General features: G+C 44.5%; 1 protein-coding gene across 3 annotated transcripts in view; it reads left to right on the top strand.

Moving 5' to 3' along the window:
- Positions 1-12421, top strand: part of LOC127655272 (UDP-glucose:glycoprotein glucosyltransferase 2-like) — a 99200-nt gene that overhangs the window by 67383 nt on the left and 19396 nt on the right. For 2 of the 3 annotated variants that reach the window (XM_052142980.1, XM_052142978.1), the window contains exons 31-33: positions 2491-2575; positions 2695-2777; positions 4034-4057. In XM_052142980.1, coding sequence (XP_051998940.1) covers positions 2491-2575; positions 2695-2777; positions 4034-4057 — 192 coding nt within the window. The remainder of the gene's footprint in view (positions 1-2490; positions 2576-2694; positions 2778-4033; positions 4058-12421) is intronic. The other variant, XM_052142981.1, reaches the window with a different exon arrangement.

Genomic DNA, 12421 nt, shown 5'->3' with positions numbered 1-12421 from the left:
ATTTGTGTACACTCGCAATCAAATACAACATTGTGCTTTTGTCACACTCTAAACTCTTGTCAAACTGTAACCTACAACTGTCACCCAACCAAAAACACACACACACAGTTTTAAAAGCAAAACATTTGTCCAACCCCATTTCAAAACAGTCTGTGGGTTCTATCTTTTGGACATTCATCATATCCTCAGAGCACTAATCTGTTTATTTTTAAGTTACACATTCTACGTTGCTTAAAAAAGAAAATCAAATGTGTTTTTAATGGTAGTATTATATTATACGGAAATCAATTATTTATAATTCAGATGAGAATAAAGTTAGGGTTAATTAAAATTAAGGAAAACAAATATATTGATCTGAAATATAGCAAATTAATTTTAAATTCATTCAGGTACAATTACCAAACATATCTCAAGGTCTTTTTATAAATTTTTTATTAATAAACTGATTGTATAAAACTATTGTCAGTGCACTACAATAAACTGGTTCTAAGCCTTTATTAATAAAACTCATTTAAAAAATACAAGGCTTAAGACAATGATAAAAATGCTATCTATATTTTTGTTTTGCTTTTCACTCCATTGTACCGAAATCGTACCGAACCGTGATGTCTGAACCAAGGTATGAACCGAACCGTGACTTCTGTGTACCGTTCCACCCCTAGTATTGTCGTCATACCTATAAATTTCGTTAAGCTATGCTAAAAGTGGTATGAATGGTTTCCAAAACGGTACAAAAACTATTGTTTTACTTGAGGGGAGGTGGAAAATGAGCTTAATTCCCCAAATGGTGGAATATCCCTGTAACGTTAGCTAGGCTTATCGTTAGCCGGGTATCCAATCATCCATCTCCCGGCGATACTGTCACCTTTTTTACTCTGAGGAGTTTGCAGGTATGAAATTGACATTTATGCATTAAAGGTGGAGTAAGCGATTCCTCAGAAAGACCCCCCCCCCCCCCATTCATGGACTTGCAAAAGTGTTTTGTGGTCTGATCCACTTTGTTTATTTTACTGAGTCAGTGTAGTGTACAAACATCAGATTTATTTTTCAGCGCACACACAGAACGGACAGTTAGAGGACAATGAAGATATATTTGAGGAATTTGACAAAAACGTGTGTTGGATTAATATGACTTACTCAGCGTTTAAGTAGTGCCTATTACAACTTACATTCAAGCTATACATTTTATCTGTATTCTGTATTTATCAATTCCCCGGGAATTGAACCTGTGACCGTGGCATTGCTAAGGCCATGCTCTACCAGTTGAGCTACGGGAATACACACATCTCCCAAAATAAATGACAAAGAAAATGGCCAAACTCTTTATTTAATTTCTAAGGCACTAAATTTCCAGATATTCTTTGTTGGATTATGCATGTTATAGCTTTTCTTTATGGAAACACAGGTTTGTCCTAGAATTATCAGAGGCAGGTTAAAGTTAAAAGGGGATGTCATTTTTCAAACTGCCAATGCTATTATTCATACAGTGGTCTGGCACAAACGTGTGTGTGTGTGTGTGTGTGTGTGTGTGTGAGAGAGAGAGAGAGAGAGAGAGAGAGAGAGAGGGCGGGAGGGAGGGCGGGAGGGAGGGAGGAACACACACACCACTGACTGCTAAATGAATGGGGAAACAGTGTTCCTTCACTGTGTAATTCACTGATATCCTGCCACTGCACTGAGGAAGTGCATTCTAATGGACCCAGGGTTTCATTTATTGTGCAAAACTAACAGCACTTGGTGTCCTCTTCTGTGTCGATGGATATTAATCATGCTTTTAAAGGTTAACACACCCTCATTCTGAGACAAGCGCAACTTGAAGTTAACTATTGCTTATTCTACTGAAAGTTTCCCCTTCCTATAGACTTTGCAGACAAAATCCAATATTCTAATGGGACTCATTATACCATTGGTAAAAGAAAAATTATGATAATTACAGTGGTTGTAAGGCAGCACTGTGATGATATTCCTCAAACATTAAAAACAATTTTTTGATCATACTCATTGTTTTTCACAATGTTCTGAAATTAATTCTGCTCGAACTATTAAACATACAGACCAATCCAAATGTTATTTTATAGATAATTTCAGCCTTAGGTTTGCTATCTATTTTAGTTTTTAGTGCACTCTTGACTTTTTTGGAGTTATAAGATTAAAGTTGTAATCTCCATTTGATTTAAATGTATAATGTTTGCCATTTTAAGTCTTACTGACAGGGATAACATCATTGTAATATTTGCAAAACTGATTTGTCTTTTTTTTCTTACATTTATATTTCCATCTATTTTGCATATCACGCTCCCTGTCTCTGTTTATATTTAGGTTTTATAACTCTCATATTTACCTTAACTTTTTAACACTACTCATTCACTGCCTTGCGAGCACTGGGTTTTCCTTCAGAAATACACATCTAGTTTATGCTGTGAATGTTCAATATCTGCAGAACCATGTTGTAGGATTTCAGTAAATGGCCTGGCATGGTGTATGTTTTAGGCATGATGGGACAGACTCTCCTGCTGATGCTGGAGATGTCATTGTGGTACTTAACAGCTTTCACAGCAAGATCATCAAAGTTAGAGTAAGTGTTCATATGTTTTTGTAGTACTCGCAATCTATTTTCAAGCATTTACACACTGCTTCTTTGTAAAACACCAGTGGAGGTGAGCATTGATAAGGAAACATCTGTTCAAATCTTAGGTTCAGAAGAACCCAGACAAACTCAACGAAGATCTACTGACAGAAGGAACAGAACCCAAAGGGCTGTGGGACACTATAACAAGGTGAGTCTGATTTCTGAAGCACTAATCACATCCTAGCTCTGTCCCAAAATCCAACAAGCTGCCTACCTAGACAACACTGTAATATGTACTCCAGACATGGAGGCTTTTTCAAACAGTAGGCACCTTAATTAGCAGCATTGTAAATATATTTATTTGGTATTCTGTAATTTTGGCTATGTACTAATATACCAATAAGAGTGTTATACATTCATCTCATTTTAACATCACAGTTTAATTTACACCAAGCAGTGCAGAAAATGTAAAAAGTGTGCAGTTTCTATAAAGACCTACAGTATACAGTATCTCACAAAAGTGAGTACACCCCTCACATTTGTGTAAATATTTGATTATATCTTTTCATGTGACAACACTGAAGAAATGACACTTTGCTACAATGTAAAGTAGTGAGTGTACAGCTTGTATAACAGTGTAAATTTTCTGTCCCCTCAAAATAACTAAACACATAGCCATTAATGTCTAAACCGCTGGCAACAAAAATGAGTACACCCCTAAGTGAAAATGTCCAAATTGGGCCCAATTAGCCATTTTCCCTCCCCGGTGTCATGTGACTCGTTAGTGTTACAAGATCTCAGGTGTGAATGGGGAGCAGGTGTGTTAAATTTAGTGTCATCGCTCTCACACTCCCTCATACTGGTCACTGGAAGTTCAACATAGCACCTCATGACAAAGAACTCTGAGGATCTGAAAAAAGATATATATATACTGAAGCAGAGCATGATCCCCTCCCTTCGGAGACTGGGCCGGTGGGCAGTATTCCAGCATGATAAAGACCCCAAACACACCTCCATGACGACCACTGCCTTGCTAAAGAAGCTGAGGGTGAAGGTAATGGACTGGCCAAGCATGTCTCCAGACCTAAACCCTATTGAGCATCTGTGGGGGATCCTCAAACGGAAGGTGGAGGAGCACAAGGTCTCTAACATCCACCAGCTCCGTGATGTCATCATGGAGGAGTGGAAGAAGACTCCAGTGGCAACCTGTGAAGCTCTGGTGAACTACATGCCCAAGAGTGTTAAAGCAGTGCTGGAAAATAATGGTAGCCACACAAAATATTGACACTTTGGGCCCAATTTGGACATTTTCACTTAGGGGTGTACTCACTTTTGTTGCCAGTGAGATACTGTATGGCTACCTATGTTTGTACATGTATTTTGAGCTGAGGGTTTGCATTTTAATTACAGCTCTGTTAATTACATTTGTGATCTGTCTCTTTACTCATTGCTGTCTTTGTGAAGTGTGTGGAGCTCTTTGGAGAACAGGTAGGGAACTTAAACTTTTTTTTATTAACTTTTTTTTGTGTCAGTGAGTGACACAGCAGAATTTCTGTTTGTAAACGGTGATCTTTATTAACGAGGCTCCTCTCAGTAAATAGCTTGATTTTCACACATAATTTCCACATTTGATGGTTTGCAAGGTTGTTATGAAGATGCACTCCCTTGTCTCAGCAGTGTTGCATCACGTCCACTCCACTTTATTGAACATTCTTTCATTTTTTAGTGTTCATATTTAAAGTTCTTAGTTTGTAAATCTAGTTTGATCTTCATCCAATTACAATTATGTACAAACATAAAAAAATAAAAACATTATCTCAAAGAGCTTAGATATTCCTGTGTCCACAGTTAGACAAATTGTCTATAAATGGAGACAAATAAGTACTGTGGTTACTCTCCCTAGAAGTGGCCGTCCAGCTAAGATGACTCAAAGGACACACCGTAGAACGCTCAATGAGTTTAAAATAACCTTCAGTGACAGCTGAAGACTTGAAGGAATCATTGGAACTGGTTAACATCTCTGTTTATGAGTCTACTATACAGAAAACATTAAGTGGTGTCCATGGCAGGACACCACAATGGAAGCCGCTGCTTTCCAACAAAAACATTGCTGCTTGCCTAAAGTTTGCTAAAGATCTCCTGGACACTCTACAACTCTACTGGGAAAATGTTTTGTGGACTGATGAAACTAAGGTTGAATTGTTTTGGAAGAGCACACAGAACTACATATGGCGTAAAAATGGCACAGCATACCAGCATAAAAACATCCAAATAATGTAGGAAAAATCATGCTTTGGGGCCTGGATCGTGTGCCATAATCGAGGGAAAATGAATTCCCACGTTTATCTAGATTTCCTACTGAATACTGTTAGGGTGTGTGCCAGCTGAATTTCAGTGGAAGTTGGGTGATGCTGCAGGACAATGACCCTAAACACTGAAGTAAATCCACTACAGAATGGCTTAAAAAAATTAAATCCATCTTTTGGAGTGGCCCAGTCAGAGCCCAGACCTTAACCCAATAGAGATGATGTGGAATGACCACAAGACCGCCGTTCACACCAAGCATCCTGAGAATATGGCTAAAGAAAACCAGCTAATTCCAAAGGGCTCACATACTTTTACTTGCCACTGTATATTAAAGATAAGATCTTGGCTAGTGTGGTTGTGGAAAGCTACACATGTTTGTGCAACAGTAAAGAATGTTGTGGTCATCAGAAAATTGTAGGTTCGGCACGCTGTAGTGTCTGCATGCTTAGACAGTAGACATTATTTTGGGCCGCAGATGCTCAAAAAGCTGCCTAGAAATTACTAGGTATTGAGTCTCATGTTATCTCACATGTGCAATGGTCCAAACCCTATTTTAACTCTTAAGCAACATTCAAAATGTATAATTGTCATTGCATTAGATAACAAGTGGCACAAGCACAGTTTTCAAGCAAAACGTCTAGGTGGAGGGAACGAAACGTTGTGACGAAGAAGCGACACTAGGGGTCTCTCTTGAGGTCCGAATATGCCTCCTGATCTATGAAAAAAGGCCAATGGGAATTAGGCAGACAGTATTTGCATACCCCACCCTGGACATACGGGTATAAAAGCGGGCAAATACTTAAAATTAATTAATGAATTTTCGGAGGAGCCGGCCACTACAGTGGCTCGGCTCAGCGACGTGGCCGGGAGGACACAACGTCTCGTTCCCTCCATCAGGGAACGGAGGTTACATCCGTAACCTAGACGTTCCCCGTCTGTCGCTCACTTCGACGTTGTGTTGAAGAAGCGACACTAGGGGTCCAATTCAAATCACGTCATGCTGACACGAGCGGGCAGGTATATTTAAGTGCAAAGGCGACCAGTTGTGTCAGACTGCACGTACCCTTCCCCAATGCACCATAAAAGACGTCAGAACCCTTTTGGTTAACCTAAGCAGGGGAACAAGGCAATGCTTGCCCATCTGGGAACGGGCCGAGCCTAGCTGGGCCTCTTTTCTCTCTATGTTTCTCGCATAGAGCCAAAGCGGCTGGGGCCCTTACACGCATTGTGGGAAGGGGGTCTTACCCAGTTTCCTATTCTTTCAGGGGGAAAAGACCCTGCGGAGACCACACCTGCCCAGGAATGGGGAGGTAAGTGGCGAGATACATCACATGGGCCCCTCAGGTCGCATTTGGAAAAAATGGCATGGTGGTAGATCCAGCCTAAAGGAGGGGGGAGTTGCTACAGCACGGCGACCGGAGGGCAGCTGGAACTGCCTAAGGGAGACGCTGGTCCACTCGCAAGGGGTCCGTACCGAGGAATATACACACAGGAGGAGTCTGCGCTGGAGTCCGTACCTGTGGAGCACCTATTCCAGTACGGGTAGTTTAAGTACCCGTACTGTACTGGGTCAGTGAATTCCTCCGCCGAATTGCAGACCCATAGGGCTAGGTAGTAAATATCGTCCAGGGATCCGAATATATGGAATCTCCTAGGAGAGAAAACGCACAGTTTTACCTCGACCGAGGGAAAGGGCGCTAGGTGCAAGCGATCCACCGGGCCAGTCTGTCAGCGTGTTACCGAGTTCTACCGGGTCGGACCTGAGAAAACACAGGACGATACTGACTCAACCCTGAGATTGTAAAATCTCGCAAAGGTATTAGGTGTTGCCCAACCCGCTGCTCTTCATATGTCTGCCAGGGAGGTGCCCCTGGCCAGTGCCCACGAGGACGCAACACTCCTTGTTGAGTGTGCTCGGACCTGCAAGGGGTGGGCACGGCCTGGGTGTAGTAGGCCGATGAAATGGCATTGGCCTTCACACAACGTCGAAGTGAGCGACAGACGGGGAACATTTCATTTCACAGAAATAAATCTACAAGTAAGTTTTAAATTAGAAAAATTGTCCCTTTCTGGTTGTCAAACATTTGTGGAACATGGTTCATGGTGTGCTCTATAAGATACAAGATGATTCCCTACTGTGTACAATTGTGCACTACAAAATTTTCCTGCCAGTTATAGCGCTAAGACTTTTTTGATGTCTGTTTTCGGTGAAAAGTCTAAGCCCAGTTCCTGCATTTGCAGTTTGGGGAATATTCTGATGTTGCTTAATAGGGAATGGGGTATATAATAGGACGCAGATGGCACAATAACCACAGAAGTACCTCCAAATTAAATTGTACTTGAACCAGCCATTTGCGCTTTGCACATGATTTCACCAACACACTTGCACCTAGACTTAGCACATGCTTGCATTAAAATCTCAAAACTTCATGGTCATGCCAACTGACTTTGCACATACGATTTCAAATAGGTTTCAAATAGCGCTGCGATTAAGGAATAGCACTCTTAAAATAGACCCTTTTATTTGTCAAAATGAGGTGCTTGTTGAAGAATTAAGCTGTTTAGTAAACAATATCTCGTATAACTCCCACAATTGTTGTTAGGAAGTAGTGGACACCTGTTAATGTTTTCCTCTGATTTAGAGGCTTGTCTATCTAAATTCTCTGCACTGGCACGTTAACCAGAGAACAAAGTCAGCAAGTTTTGGTTCAGTTATTATGTTTCTCTCGTGGCTTTTGTGGATCAGTTCAGTAAATGAATTTGCAGAAAGCAGTATTACAAATGTAGCTTTTCTCAGAGTGTTTGTCCCTTGTGTATGAATGCATGTATATCTGTGAGTGTGTTTTGTGTGCGCACTAAGTGCAGGGGCAGTTCAAGGGTCAGTTGATATTTGAGGCTTACATCCACTCTGTGGATACATATGGGTTCATCTTTTAATGAAAATCTAAAAGGTCCCACTAACCTTTGTCTCAGCTTCAGATACACTTGAAGATCAAATATTGTGTGCTTTTACTACTATGTACTTAAAAACATGATAAAAAAAAAACACTATATTGTTGTTTTCGGATTCATTAGTTTGATGCACAATATGCACATTATTTTATATAATTAATTAGTCAGGTGCTTTAAGTTAGTTTAGAAGATAGCAGGCTGAATATGGGATAAAATGGGTCCTACTGAGGAAAAAAAAAAGTTGCTATATTTGCCAAAGTTTGCGAGGTTCATGACATCTTGTCATACAAACACAAATGTGATGTAAAGTGACTTAAAGTTTGCAAATTCCTCAAGCACGTCTGTATTTATTACTCATTTTTTTCAGTGTTTTATCTAGATATTTAGTACTTACTGGATCTGAATGGGCCAACTCAACACAGTTTCCAGTATCTCTACCAAGACAGGAATGTTGACCAGACACAGCCGTATCACGAGAGCTCATCTTGCATGCACGCACATATGCATGAGTCTGCTGGAAAACAGCTGCCAACAAGATATACTTGTGTGTACTTTGATGGATTATCAATTGTGGTGTTATTTGGTGTTACTGTAGAATATCGATACTGTAGAAAGACAGGTATTATTAATTTATATACAATATATGTATTACTAAATATAAGGATATACAGTATTGTTAAAATATTAAACTATAATATGTTTTGGTATCAACTTCATACTAGTTCCCTGTCTGTCGCTCACTTCGACGTTGTGTCGGAGAAGCGACACTAGGGGTCTCTCTTGAGAGCCTTTCGCATCTCTGATCCTCTGATCCAATTAGAAATTGGCAGACAGAATTTGCATGTCCCGCCCCCAGACATACGGGTATAAAGGGAGGGAAATGCGTCTGTTTCATTCAGAAATTTTCTTCGGAGCCGATCGGTTGTGTATGCAGCGAACTGCGTGTCGCAGTCTGTTTCCTCCCATCTCTGAGCGTTTGCTGTTTGATCTACGGCGCATATCAGCGGCTTTCTCCTTCCCTGCGCTTCGACAGTGCAGTTAAAATAATTATTTCTCTTAAAGAGCAAAATACACAGCGGCGTTGAATATCCTTTTCAGGACATGTCTTTATAAAGATGCCTTTCCACCCCTGTGTAGTTCCTGGATGCGGTAGAGTGCTCTCCGCTCCTGACGGCCACAGGCGCTGCCTCGTGTGCCTGGGCAGCGATCATACCGAGGCAGCATTTGTGGATGGCTCATGTTCTCACTGCGAGAATATGACCATGGCAGCTTTCCTTCCTCAAAAGGAACGCCACTCCAGCCGCCCCCTGTGTCACTCCTTCTTCCCACAGGATTGAGGACGACCCGGCTTGCGATGGAGGCGATACGAGCGTACCACCCGCCCCCCGGTACGCTCGTTGACTTCCGTCCGGGCTCGAGGCAACAGCGGCTCGCCTCACAGCCAGCCTGCCAATCCTCTTGAGCCGGATGAGCTCGCCGCTGCATCGGAGAGTGGTCCGGCGGATGACTCGACTGGGCTGCCGCCTTAGGGCCTGTACGCCCAGTCTGAGGCTGACGCCCAAATGTCCGACATGCTTGCCCGGTCCGCTGTCAGCGTGGGGCTGGACTGGAACCCTCCATCCTCCCCACAGCCTTTGTGGCTGGATGATTGGTTCCTCGGGTCTGCGCGCCGCTCACAACCACCCTTCTCCACCCGTCACCGTGCCTCTCGCTCATCCGCTCTCACTACCCTAAACGGCGGAGTGGCCCACGGGTACACGCCGGCCCCCCAGGTGGACAGAGTGGTTGTGATCCACCTATGCCCCGAGAATGCCGCCACCTGGTGGGGTCACCCTGTGCTCCCCTCCAAGGCCTGTAGGATGATGTCTTCACTGACCTCCAAAGCCTACAGCAGGCCGTTTCCGCCCTGCATGCCATGGCCCTCCTGCAAGTCCACCAGGCCAAGGCACTTAAAGATCTGCACTTGGGTAGCGTGGCTCTCGCTTCCCAATCCGTCACACTGGCTGGCCAGGACCATACGACTCGGTTATGCAATTCAGTTTGCCAGGCATTGTCATTCTAGTGGCTCCCTATTGGCCCACTCGGACTTGGTTCTCGGATCTCGTACTCCTTGCGACAGCCCCTCCCTGGCAAATCCCCTTGAGGAAGGTCCTTCTTTCTCAGGGACGGGGCACGCTCTGGCATACGCACCCAGACCTCTGGAACCTCCATAGCTGACCCCTGGACAGGATGAAGAAGATCTAGCTGATCTACTACCTGCTGTCATAGACATGATCAACCAAGTCAGAGCTCCCTCTACCAGGCAAATTTATGCCCTGAAGTGGCGCTTGTATGCAAATTGGTTTTCTTCCCGGGCTGAAGACCCTCAAAGGTGTGCAGTTATGTTAGTGCTCTCATTCCTGCAGGAGAGGTTGGAGGGGAGGCTGTCCCCCTCCACCTTGAAGGTGTATGTAGCTGCTATCGCGGCCCACCATGACACAGTAGACGGCAAGTCTTTGGGTAAGCATGACTTAATCATCAGGTTCCTAAGAGGCACCCGGAGGTTAAATCCCTAAAGGCCAAGCCTGTTCCCCTCCTGGGATCTCTCAGTGGTCCTCTTGGGCCTTCAGAGACCCCCCTTCGAGTCGCTAGAATCAGTCAGACTCAGGGCCCTCTCCTTGAAGATGGCCCTCCTGATCGCTCTTGCTTCCATCAAAAGGGTTGGGTACCTACAAACGTTCTCTGTCAGCGACACCTGCCTGGAGTTCGGTCCGGCAGACTACATGGCGAAGGTTCCTACCACTCCCGTTAGGGACCAGGTAGTGCACATGCAAGCGCTGCCCCTGAAGGAAGCAGGCCCAGCCCCTTCGTTGCAATGTCCGTTACGTGCTTTGCGTATCTACTTGGACCGCACGCAGAGCTTTAGACGTTCTGAGCAGCTCTGTGTCTGCTTTGGTGGACAGCGAAAAAGGAACACTGTCTCCAAACAGAGGCTTCCCCACTGGGTAGTGGACGCAATTACGTTGGCCTATCGCACCCAAGCCATTTTACCCCAGGAGATCCCACGAACTCAGCCCCCTGGATGACTACTCCCAAGCACTCTGGTCCGTGAATTCAGCGGAGGAATTCACCGACCAAGACAAATGCGGGTACACAATTTACCCTGTACTGGAATAGGTGCTCCACAGGATGGGCTCCCACATGGACTTTTTCCCCCTTTGTGTATTTTTCACGGTATGGTCCCCTTGCGAGCGAACCCGAGTCTCCCTAGGGCAGTCCTCACGGACCCCCGGTTGCCGTGTTTGTAGCAACTCCTCCCTCCCAATGAGGTAGGATCTACCACCGCGCCATTCTCCACATGTGACCTTAAAGCCCATGTGATGTATTTCACCACTCTTTACCTCCCCCAGTCTGGACAGGTGTGGTCTCCGCAGGGTCTTTCCCCCCTGAAAGAATAGGAAAACTGGAAAAGATCGCCTTCCCCGATGCGTATGATAGCGTTAAGATGGCCCCAGCCGCTTTAACTCTATGCGTGAATCATAGAGAGAGAAAATGTGCGGCTTGCGCGGCCTGCTCCCATACTTGGCACGTCTCCTTGTTTCCCCCCTGTCGGGGGTAAAGAACAAGAAGGCTTTGACGACTTTATGGGGCATTGGAGAAGGGTACGTGCAGTCTGACACAGCCGCTCGCTTTGGCACGTAAAATACCTGCCCGCTCCTGTGTCAGCAGTACACGTACATGGCTCAGTGCATGGCGTGATTTAAATTGGACCCCTAGTGTCGCTTCTTCAACACAACGTCGAAGTGAGCGACAGACGGGGAACGTCTAGGGGAACGTGGCATGTCGCCTTGCTCCCCCCTGTCAGGGGTAAAGAACCAGAAGGCTTTGACGACTTTATGGGGCGTTGGAGAAGGGTACGTGCAGTCTGACACAGCCGGTCGCTTTGGCACGTAAAATACCTGCCCGCTCCTGTGTCAGCAGTACACGTACACGGCTCAGTGCATGGCATGATTTAAATTGGACCCCTAGTGTCGCTTTTTGACACAACGTCGAAGTGAGCGACAGACGGGGAACATCTAGGTTACGGATGTAACCTCCGTTCCCTGATGGAGGGAACGAGACGTTGTGTCCTCCCGGCCACGTCACTGAACCAAGCAACTGAATGAAACAGATGCATTTCCCTCCCTTTATACCCGTATGTCCGGGGGCGGGACATGCAAATTCTGTCTGCCAATTTGTCATTGGCCTTTTCTCATAGATCAGAGATGCGAAAGGCTCTCAATAGAGATCCCTAGTGTCGCTTCTTGGATACAACGTCTCGTTACCTCCATCAGGGAACGGAGGTTACATCGTAACCTAGACGTACTTCTGACATCACTACAAGATGATAAAAACATTCAGGGTTTTACAGAAAACTTTTGTTGCTTAAGCCCCGGAAGCCCAGCCCTGGCGCTGCCCATGGCTACACTGGCCCCAAAACGTTGCACAGTTAAAATGTATGAATGCCATTGCATTAGATTCAAAATATCAAACCATGCAGATCCACAAATGATGCCAGAGCTTTTATCAGAACTTATTTTTTTGTTTGTTTATTATCTGATCTCAAGGTCATTT

Source organism: Xyrauchen texanus, chromosome 14 (assembly GCF_025860055.1).
Source record: "Xyrauchen texanus isolate HMW12.3.18 chromosome 14, RBS_HiC_50CHRs, whole genome shotgun sequence".
Lineage (NCBI taxonomy): Eukaryota > Metazoa > Chordata > Actinopteri > Cypriniformes > Catostomidae > Xyrauchen > Xyrauchen texanus.
This window is presented reverse-complemented; position numbering and strand designations above follow the sequence as displayed.